Here is an 11438-nt window from a genome sequence, read left to right as displayed (position 1 = left end):
ATTATGCCAGGGGCCTGTAGTCCCAGCTATTCAAGAGGCTGAGGCAGGAAGATTGCTTGAGCCCAAGAGTTTGAGGTTGCTATGAGGTATCATGCAACAGCACTCTAGCCAGGGCAACAAAGTGAGACTATCTCAAAAAAAAAAAAAAAGTAAAGGTAGAAACTTGATTAAAGAATAAAGGTAGCTACTTGATCCCCGCCCCCACCCCCTTGGTCTTTCTATTCATTTTTTTTTCTGATGTCCCATTTTATATTTGTGATAGGAGTCACCCTAGTTCAGACTTCTACTAATCAGCTTTTTGATCTTGAAAAATTATTTTACTTTTAGGTAGGATAATTTTACTCATCTATAAAACAGTGGGCTCAAAATAGATAACTAGGGATATTTCTAGCTCTAATGTGCTATGATTTCTCAGCACACCTTATTATGTATTCGCCAGTTTCTGTTATAAGCAATATTGTGGTGACTGTACTCATACATTCATCTTTGCATACTTCTTATAGGATAAAATCTTGAAGGTGAAATTCTGGGATACACATTTTAAAATTGAGTATTATTACAAAATTGACCCCCAAAGAAGTTATATCAACATGTATTTCCATTAACAATAATTGTTTTCCTCTCATCAAACTGTATATTATAAAACATTTTCTTTTTTTTTTTTGAGACAGAGTCTCACTATGTCACCCTCAGTAGAGTGCTGTGGTGTCACAGCTCACAGCAACTTCATATTCTTGGGCTTAAGTGATTCTCTTCCTCAGCCTCCCAAGAAGCTGGTAATAGGGACCTGCCACAACATCCAGCTATTTTTTTGTTATACTTGTCATTGTTGTTTAGCTGGCCCGGGCCGGGTTGGAACCTGCCAGCCCCAGTGTATGTGGCCAGTGCCTTAACTACTGAGCTATGGGCGCCAAACCCTCTTCTTATTTTCATTAGAGGCAAGAAAAAGTTTTTTTCCCCATCAGAGAGGATGTATTATCAATTATTTATAGAGTAAAACTTTTAAGACTCATTAATTATCCCTGGCATTTTGGGAGGCTGAGGCAAGAGGATCACCTGAAGACAGGAGTTTGAGAACAACCTGAGCAATATCTAAGACCTCCTCTCTACAAAAAAATTTTTTTTAAATTGCTGTGTGTGGTGGTGCATACCTGTAGTCTCAACCACTTGGGAGTCTGACTGATGGAGGACAATTGCTTGAGCCCAGGAATTTGAGGTTGTGGCGAGCTATCATGACCCTGTTAGACTCTAACGTGGGCAACAGAGTGAGACCCTGTCTCAAAACAAATAAACATACTTTTAATTATATGGTTAATGAACAGTTAATACTGATAAACTCAAAATAAAATAGAAGTGATGGCTCGGCACCCATAGCACAGTGGTTATGACACCGACCGCAGCTAAACAACAGTGATGACTGCAACAAGAAAAATAGCCAGGCATTGTGGTGGGTGCCTGTAGTCCCAGCTACTTGGGAGGCTGAGGCAAGAGAATCACTTAAACCCAAGAGTTTGGGTTGCTGACAGCTGTGATGCTGCGGCACTCTGAGGGTGACACGGTGAGACTCTGAAAAAATAAATAAATAAAATAAAATACAAGTGATGATTTATATATTAAGATACGGAGATAAGAGATGCTATCTTTGAAAAAGAGGGGCACTCTCTCTTTCTAGAGGATGGAGTAGATGAAGAGCAGTGCAGCCTGTTTGATGTGCGCACTAAATGGGATAAATGGGGTTGCTCATAATCTGTGCTGAATGATAAATTATAAAACAAGGGCATATGATTTGTTAATGAAAGGAGTACTCTTCATGAAAGATTTGCTTTAGCAATTTCTGAAGTTTGCAGGTTTTCCTATTTATATTAAGCATAGTTCTAGGGGCTCTGTGTTCAATATAAAACAGGTGCTCTTTTCCCAGGCAATCTTTATTGAAGACTCAGAGGGTCAGAGAATGAAATTCTTTGTAACTATTTTTTTGTATTCAGAAAATAATAACTTTAATATAAATCTAGAGATAGAATTTATCAGAATAAATATGGATAGTTTCAGATATATGAGTTTTTCTATCTTCTTCTTTTTTAATCACAGCTCACTACATCCTCAAACTTCTTGACTCAAATAGTCCTCTTGCCTCAGCCTCCCAAGTAGCTGGGACTACAGCTTACATCACTATGCCCAGTTAATTTTTGTATTTTTTATAGAGACAGGATCTGGCTATGTTGTTTCCCAGGCTGGTCTTAAACTCTTGGCCTCAAGCAATCCTCCTACCTCAGCCTCCCAAGGTGCTAGGATTATAAGCATGAGCTACCACACCTCGCCTACAATGAGGGAAGAGATTTTTAAAATAATACAGAGCGGCTTTAAGTAACTCTTCTATGATAAAAGTTACACCTATGTATCTTTACATCCTGAAGTTAGTGGGTCATGTGGTTTTGGCACTTAAAGGTGAATTTTTTTTACTTGATGATCTCGTGTACTTTTCATTTGATGCAAAATGGAGGTGAAAATATATTTCACTTTTCCATGACATTTATTGCATCACAGTCTACCTAGAGATTATTTTTGAGAAACATTTAAGCTAAACCTTTTCATTAAAATATCTTACTGATTTGTGGTCTTCATTTTGGTTAAACTGTTGAGATAAGAGTAAATATTTTTATTTTTTGTAGTTTATTTTTATAATACAATCTCTTAACTTCATTGTTTAGGGAGGTACGACTTGGGAGAAATGGGGTAGAAGAAATCAAACAGCATCCTTTCTTTAAGAATGATCAATGGAATTGGGATAACATAAGAGAGAGTAAGTTAATAAATTGAAATATTTCCATTCCATCACATTTTAAATCTCATAAACTGCTTCTTTGTTTAAAAAAACAAATATGTTTGATGCTTGTAATGCTAACTTTAAAATCTCTCATTTTTAAACTGGGAGATTTCATTTCAAATTTGTTATAATAATTGTGACTACGTATTTCCTTAATATCTTAGCAAATTAATATATGTTTATTAGCAGTATTTCTTAATACCTTTATAACAAAGATTATATATTTCTTAATTTTCCAGGTTAAGTTTTCTGTATCTCAATAATTTTCAGAATGGAGGGAATGTAACCTTTTAAATTGAATGTGTTTGAATTAAATCAGCTATTAATTATTTATGGAGCTATACTCTGGTAAATAGTAGGGTATGCATAGTAATTCATTTTTAGTCTATGTATATATGACGATTCATTTTAGGGTTAAGGAATCTTTTTACTTTTGTTGCAATTTTTTTTTTTTTTTTTTTTTGGCCAGGGCTGGGTTTGAACTCACCACCTCCAGCATATGGGGCCGGCGCCCTACCCCTTTGAGCCACAGGCGCCGCCCAGAATCTTTTTACTTTTAAAATGTAGAAAACTGAGAACTCTAAAGAATTATGGGCAAGTTACAGCTGCTTGTAATTTTTTAACACCTAGAACAATATCATATTGCTTTTTTATTGAAAGAAATATGATACTTTTCTAGGTGTTAAAAGTATTGCTTTAACTATATGTCAAAGTGATGTAATGTAGCAATAAATGACTTAATATTTTAATTCTGTGCAATGGTGAAATGGAATATGTGTTGCTAAAATTTTATATAACAAATCATAATGGTATATTAATAATATATATTGACAATCTATCATACTTAACTAAGGGAGTGAGTTATATCTTACAGGTTGGTGACAAATGAAATAATTTATTTCTTTTCTTTTGATAGCGGCAGCTCCTGTAGTACCTGAACTCAGCAGTGACATAGACAGCAGCAATTTTGATGACATTGAAGATGACAAAGGAGATGTAGAAACTTTCCCAATTCCTAAAGCTTTTGTGGGAAATCAGCTGCCTTTTATAGGATTTACCTACTATAGAGAAAATTTGTATGTGATTTATTTGTTGAATTTTATTTGTTTTCAGAGTCTAGCTGTAAGATGGTATCTTATTTTGAGACTCAGAATTATAAAAGATAAAGTGTTAGTATTTTCAAAAGGACTATTAGAAGAATTATTTTTAATTTAATTTAATTTATTTTATTATTATTATTATTTTTTTTTTGTAGAGACAGAGTCTCATTTTGTCGCCCTCAGTAGAATGCTGTGGTATCATACAGCTCACAGCAGCCTCCAACTCCTGGGCTTAGGCGATTCTCTTGCGTCAGCCTCTTGAGTAGCTGGGACTACAGGCGCCCGCCACAACACCCGACTATTTTTGTTGTTGTTGTTGTTGCACTTTGGCTGGGGCTGGGTTTGAACCCACCACCCTCGGTACATGGGCCGGCACCCTACCCACTGAGCCACATGACACATTTGTGTAACGATCAGAGTGACCAACTATTACCTTTGAAACCCTTGAGTTTTGAAGATGTGGTATAGGACTTTCATATAAAAACCAGGAAAATTTTAGACAGACCAGGGTGAATTGGTTACCCTACTAATACTAACCAAAATAAGGATGTTAGTTCCAGAAAAACCCAAGCCTATTAATAGGCAGTAAAGAAAGATGCGCTTGAGATAGAGAAATTGACAGTAAAAAAGAAGTGATTAATATATTAAGACTGGGAGATGAAGAGATGCTTTCTTTCAAAAAGATGAGCAATGCCTTTTCCTAGAAGACGGAGTAAAAGGAAGATAAAATTTTAGCTATAAAAACTCAAATGGGATGAAGAGCAGGAACATATAGTTCCATTTAGTGAGTCTAGTCCTGACAGAATTAAAGATCATTTGATACAAGGAAAGGCAAGAAAAATGATAGCATTTCAAATTACTGAAAATGGTATGACTGTCTAGAGAAAATATTGCTTCATTTAAAATACTATGTTGTAGTGAAAAGGAGAAATCTTTGTTGTTAATATTTAATTCTGAGAATAACTTGGTTGGTTAAAATTAAATGCAAAAGAATTTATTTTCTCCCTTTCTCTAGGTTATTAAGTGACTCTTCATCTTGTAGAGAAAATGATTCACTACAATCAAGGAAAAATGAAGTATGTATAAATTTTTGCTACTCTTATTTTAGTTGCATAGTCATATTTTAGTAATACCCATGCTTTTAAAAAGTTAATGCTATCCTTGTGCATTACAGTTCAGCTTAACATTGAAATGATTCATTTATGTGAATAGTATCATTATTCAAGACACTATGGCTAGTAAAATGGTGAATTACACATGGTTTTAGACTTAGTTTAGAAGCAAAACGAATAGGTTTATAAACAGCTATAGTACCAGTTATGAAAACTTTATGATCTTAATGCTCTGAAAGAATATAGATAATATGCTATAAGATGAAGAACTAAGGAAGAGATTCAAATTGTGAGTACTCAGAAATGAATTTATATAAAGGATAATTTTATTGATCAAACTGTTAACAATGTTTTGTGACCTCTATAATTTGTAACTCCATACAAAGCTAAATCATAATACACATGTGCATACACATGAACGATGATAATGAACATTTTTTTCTTCACACTTAGGAAAACTAAAATAGTAGGTTGGATAATTTTAGTATGATTTGGGAATTTTGCAAAGCACAACAAGCATTTTAATGTTTTCTCTGTTTTTTGTTTTAAATAGGAAAGTCAAGAGGTATGTTGATGCTGGTGAATATATTGAAAAAATTGGTAAAAACTGATCATGCTGGCCGTGATAGAGTCATGTCTGACCCACATTTGCAGTGCTACATCTACCCGAAAGAGAAGTGTCCAACCTTTTTACTACCACGTATCCCTTTGATTATTCTGCATATGGATCTTCTGTTTAAAATGTATATTTTGTAATTTTCTTGTTTTATTGACCAAGGATGTATAACTGGTGGTAGGAACATATGATTAGCATGTGATAACCAGTGTGCTCAAATTAATACTAATGCAACAGCAATTAAACTTAACTACTTCACTAGCCTGCAAATTCTTATTATGGGAAGATAGAATTTTGCTTGAGATATATGAAATATTTCAAACCATAGAGAACCTGATCACTAGAAAGGTTACTGGACTGAAAGTTGGTGTTGGAGTCTATGGACCTGCATTGGAGATTTGGCACTGCCACTTATTAGCAATGTAGTTTTGGTCTAGTTATTCGTCCTTTTTGAATTTCGGTTTACTAAGTAGGTATAATATTTTTTTAGGATTTTTATGAGGATTACCGAGAACATTTGTAAAGTGCCCAACATTGCGTCTAAGGAACTCAAAAGGTTCAATTCTTTAAAACAGAAATAATGTTCCAAGAATGGATTGTTTATAGTTCCTGTAATGTAAGTTTGTTTAAAGATAGATGTAGCTAGGGAAAACTACCTAGATGACGACTTGTAATTAATTAGCCATTATTTTTTTAATTTAATTTTTAATTAAGTCACAACTGTGACTTATGTGTACATAAGTGTTTATACATGTGTACATTTATGGAGCACAATGTGATGATCTGATTTACAATGTGGAATGCTTAAATCAAACTGATAAACATAACTATCACCTCACTTATTTTTTCTTATAAGACATTTATAATTTATTCTTATTTGTTTTGAATTGTATCCTTGCATTGTTAATTAGCCATTGTTTATTCAAAAGTTGTTGATTACAATTTTCTTCTACAGGACTGTGCCTAGCATAGTGTCAGAAAATACAAAAGAAGTGTTTATTTTTATTTTTAAGGATGGTAATATATTTTTGAGCATATTCATTTGAATATTCTGAACATTTTTTTTCAGATGTAGACCTTTTATCTTTATTTATTAGCACAAATAGTGAAAATATTTCCAAAAAAATAATTCATGAACAGTGGAAGATACCAGAAATGATATTATTTATTTGTAATTAATTTTTTTTTTTTTTTTTTGAGACATAGTCTTACTCTGTTCCCTGAGGTTAGAGTGTTGTGCATCAGCCTAGCTTACAGCAACCTCAAACTCTTGGGTTTAAGCAGTCTTCCTATCTCAGCCTTCCAAGTAGCTGGGACTACTAGTGCCTACCACAACACCTGGCTTATTATTATTTTCTTTTTAAGTAGAGATGGGGATCTTACTCTTGATCAGAGTGGTCTTGAACTCCTGACCTCAAGCGATCTCTTTGCCTCAGCCTTCGAGGGTTACAGGTGTGAGCCACTATGCTCAGCTTATTTATAATGAATTTGAAACTTGCTGTCATAGAAGGATTCTGCCTAAGTTCGAGCTTCTCATGCATGTGTACATAAGTGTTTATACATGTGTACAGTGATGGAGAAAAAGCATGGAGGAGTTTTCAGTAAAAGTCACATTAAGGTACAAATACTGTATCATTGTAGAGGACAGTGTGTTGAGCCAGAAAATGAAATGAGTTTATAATTATTTTCTTTAAGCTTCTCATCTTCAGATATGACCAAAATTTATAATTATAGTTTTTCACTTTTTGGACAGATTCAGAAAAAACTGTATATGTTAGAAGAACACCTTAGCAGTGAGATACAAGCCAAAGAGGAACTAGAGCAGAAATGCAAGTACGTTTTGTAAAGTACTCAGTATTACAGTGTAACGTTTAAGCTTAAACATTTTACTAAGAAAAGAGTTACAAAGTAAAGTAAATATGTAATTATTTTAAAATTATAGACTTTTTAATTATAAATTAGAGTTATTTACTGGTGCTTTTTGAAATTCTTTAGATCTGTTAATGCACGCCTTGAGAAAATAGCAAAGGAGCTAGAAGAAGAGGTACAGTTGTCCTATGCTTTTATTAACAATTTTGTTAACAAGTCTTTGATGTGTGATTTACCTATAGAGTTCTTTTTGTACCATGATAATACATACCCATATCTTGATGTACAGTAAAACGTACTTTGTAGAATTGGTGGACAGGGCTAAAATTACAGGGTAACCATGTTATTATAGGCTTATTTCTGATCATGCTTTTGCAAACTTGAGTTAATGTAGTATACATAGATATTTCAACTAAAAATTACATTGATAATATAGTTAATGATATGGTTTAAAAACCGAAAATGACCAGCGTTTTTATTTTATTTTAATTGCTATTCAGAACATTTTAGGCTTAGACTGAACACAGGGTCAGTAGTGATAGAAAGTTGTAGAAAGTTTGACCTTGATGGTCTTGATCATTTCAGGGGAGTGTTTTATAAACATGGAAAACATAGTTTTAACAAAAAAAGCGGTGGTAGCTATTTTTAGGTCTTTTTTATCTGTTGGAATACCTGAAGTATTTTTTATTTGTTTTTTTAATTTGATTTTTATACATGCTTGGTTGATAATGACTTTAAGCATTTTTTTCAGATTACCTTAAGGAAAAATGTGGAGTCAGCATTACGACAATTAGAAAGAGAAAAGGCACTTCTTCAGCACAAAAATGCAGAGTATCAACGGAAAGCAGATCACGAAGCAGACAAGAAACGGAATTTGGAAAATGATGGTTTGTGGTGTAGAATAGTAAATGTTTTTCAAGAAAAATTAAATGTGTCTATGTTGTGTTGAAGCTTGCACTAAAATACTTTTTATCATAGTTAACAGCTTAAAAGATCAACTTGAAGAATTGAAAAAAAGAAATCAAAGCTCTCAAATATCCACTGAGAGAGTGAATCAACTCCAGAGACAAGTATGTTGATCTCAGTTTGCAATAAGAATGTTGAGTAGTAGTTATGACGCCTGTAAACATTAGTTTTACCTGGCAGTGTTGCAAAAGGCCTCTAATTTTAGAGAGAAATCCTTAGGGAGAATAGTTTTAGGCTTTTGTTTATTTTAAATAGTTTGTAATGGGTAATAAATTGATGTATTTTCATTATATACACCTGTGTTTGTTGTTGTTCATTTGATTTTGAATGGAATAACAGCTGGATGAAACCAATGCTTTGCTGCGCACAGAATCTGATACTGCAACCCGGTTAAGAAAAACCCAAGCAGAAAGTTCAAAACAGATTCAGCAGCTGGAATCTAACAATAGAGATTTACAAGATAAAAACTGCCTGCTGGAAACGGCCAAGTTAAAACTTGAAAAGGAATTTATTAATCTTCAGTCAGCTCTGGAATCTGAAAGAAGAGACCGGACCCATGGATCAGAGATAATTAATGATTTACAAGGTATTAATATAGTGAGTGATTGCACTTAAATTAATCTTGATGATATGTATTTCAGAAATAGCTTTAGATGATAGATAATGTGCTGGAGTAGCACATTTCTGAATATACAACTCTGTTATGTGAAGTTAGAATATTAGAAATACGCTGATGTAACATTTTATGAATAAAAGTTTTACTTTCAGAGCTGCACCTGTGGCTCAAAGGAGTAGGGCGCCAGCCCCATATGCTGGAGGTGGCAGGTTCAAACCCAGCCCCAGCCAAAAACTGAAAAAAAAAAAGTTTTACTTTCAAATAGTATGATTCTAAGTATCAGACTCCTCAGATGGTAGAATGGGATTCCAGTTGAACTAACTGTAGAGTGCAATACCAACAAGTGCAAGACTCCTGCTTGCAAATAACAGTTCGAAAATATGAAGTGGCTTCCATATGTTTCGAATGTACGTACTTTGTGGATTTATTGTTTAATACAATTTGCAATTTTTAGGTAGGATATCTGGCCTAGAAGAAGATGTAAAGAATGGTAAAATCTTACTAGCAAAAGTAGAGCTGGAGAAGAGACAACTGCAGGAGAGATTTACTGATTTGGAAAAGGTAAAACATTAGCTTTATATTTTTGTGTAAGAACATACTGCTACAATGTCAGATTAGAAAAGTTAATCTAAAATAAGGGAAATCAAGGTGGTGCCTGTGGCTCAAGGAGTAGGGTGCCGGCCCCATATACCAGAGGTGGCGGGTTCAAACCTGGCCCCAGCCCAAAACTGCAAAATAAAAAAAATAAAAGAATAAAATAAGGGAAATCACTAACTGGAAAATTTCCACATGTTGATGGACTCTTTCATGTTGAGACTTGTGTGCTAAAGGGCACTACATCAGGCTTGCATAGCCCTGGATAAGCAGCCTTCTGTCTGCTGGATGCTCATGGCAGAGGGGACTCTCTTAGAATATGTGTACTGAGGATCTTCTCGCTAGGGATCCAAGTAAAACTTAAATTTTGGCTTGTAACGTGTCTTAAAAGTAACATAATATAAAGTCACGACTTTTAGCATTTAGTTTTTGTTAAACCAGGGGTGATTTCTAGGATCTGTGCAGTTAGCATTTTATTTTCATTCACTTACTGATTCATGTGTTTAAACATTTTGTGTATCATATGTGGTAGATAGCAGGATGTAGACTTTGCCTTTAATAATGTCACATTTAATAGGTAATTTTTGAACTAATAATAAAGTACACAGATAAGTCTAGTGCAGTAGTGTAGAAAGAGGATAGAAAATTAAAAAGGCATTGTTTGCTTAAGTATAAACTATTCAATATTTCTGGAATATAGAGTAGTGGGTCAGCAAATCGTATCTTTCAATGCCAAGATTATAAATATTTTGGCTTTTGTAGGCCATACACATAGTCTCTGTTGGAACTGCTCAGCCCTGCTGTGATTCATAAAGAAATGGGTGTGGCTATATTCCAATGAAACTTAAAAAAAAAAAAAAAAGACATTGAGTTGAAATTGGCTGGAAGATGTGGTCCTCACATAAGAGTATGGAGAATTCAGTGGCCAGAGTGAGGCCACAGGAGTAAGCTTAAACTAGCTCACATAAGATTGTGAATACTCTATCAAGAATATTCACAATCTTATGAGCTCACCCAGTTGAGCTGGGTGTGGTGGCTCAACTCCTGCAATCCTAGCACTCTCAGAGGCCGAGGTGGGTGGATTGCTTGAGCTCAGGAGTTGTAGACCAGCCTGAGCAACAGTGAGACCCCATTTCTACTAAAAGATAGAAAAGCCAGCCAGGCATCCTGGTGGGTGCCTAATAGTCCCAGCTACTGGGGAGGCTGTGAAAAGAGGATTGCCTGAGCCCAAGAGTTCGAGGTTGCTGTGAGCTATGTTAATGTCCCGGCACTCTACCCAGGACAACAGAGTGAAACTCTGTCTCAAAAAGAAAGAAAGAAAGGAATTTAGAATATAGTCTCTAAGTAATGGGCCAACCACTTAAGGGCTTTAGATTGGATACTCTTATTAGGAGTATATTTATGATCACTGGATGTTAATGTGGAAAACAGATTTGAGAAGTACAAAGTCAGAGGTTCAGAGAATAATCAGAAGACTTTTTCAGTAATGGAGACTTAATTAGTACAGTCGTTAAAAGGTGGAAAATACAATTTGAATTCTTCTATGCCACTTATTCTGCTGGCTGAATAAAAGCTTTTTCCTCTGGCTGGTAGTTCGGTGGTTACGGCGCCAGCCACTTGCTTCAGGGCTGGTGGGTTTGAACCCGGCCCGGGCCTGCTAAACAACAAAAAAAAGCTTTTCCCTCTTAAATACGGTGTTTGGTGTTTGTTCTCTCCATTGGTCTTTGTCTTCCCGCAACAA

At 34.7% G+C, this 11438-nt stretch overlaps 1 protein-coding gene across 3 annotated transcripts in view; it reads left to right on the top strand.

Annotated features, from left to right (window-relative positions):
* Positions 1-11438, top strand: part of ROCK2 (Rho associated coiled-coil containing protein kinase 2) — a 179648-nt gene that overhangs the window by 135982 nt on the left and 32228 nt on the right. For all 3 annotated transcript variants that reach the window (XM_053587319.1, XM_053587320.1, XM_053587321.1), the window contains exons 8-17: positions 2709-2800; positions 3741-3900; positions 4940-5000; positions 5590-5601; positions 7406-7485; positions 7648-7696; positions 8273-8408; positions 8500-8591; positions 8827-9073; positions 9558-9664. In XM_053587319.1, coding sequence (XP_053443294.1) covers positions 2709-2800; positions 3741-3900; positions 4940-5000; positions 5590-5601; positions 7406-7485; positions 7648-7696; positions 8273-8408; positions 8500-8591; positions 8827-9073; positions 9558-9664 — 1036 coding nt within the window. The remainder of the gene's footprint in view (positions 1-2708; positions 2801-3740; positions 3901-4939; positions 5001-5589; positions 5602-7405; positions 7486-7647; positions 7697-8272; positions 8409-8499; positions 8592-8826; positions 9074-9557; positions 9665-11438) is intronic.

This window comes from Nycticebus coucang, chromosome 4, assembly GCF_027406575.1.
Source record: "Nycticebus coucang isolate mNycCou1 chromosome 4, mNycCou1.pri, whole genome shotgun sequence".
In the NCBI taxonomy this organism is placed as follows: domain Eukaryota; kingdom Metazoa; phylum Chordata; class Mammalia; order Primates; family Lorisidae; genus Nycticebus; species Nycticebus coucang.
The sequence above is the reverse complement of the archived record's forward strand: the minus strand, read 5'-3'. Positions and strand labels throughout refer to the sequence as shown.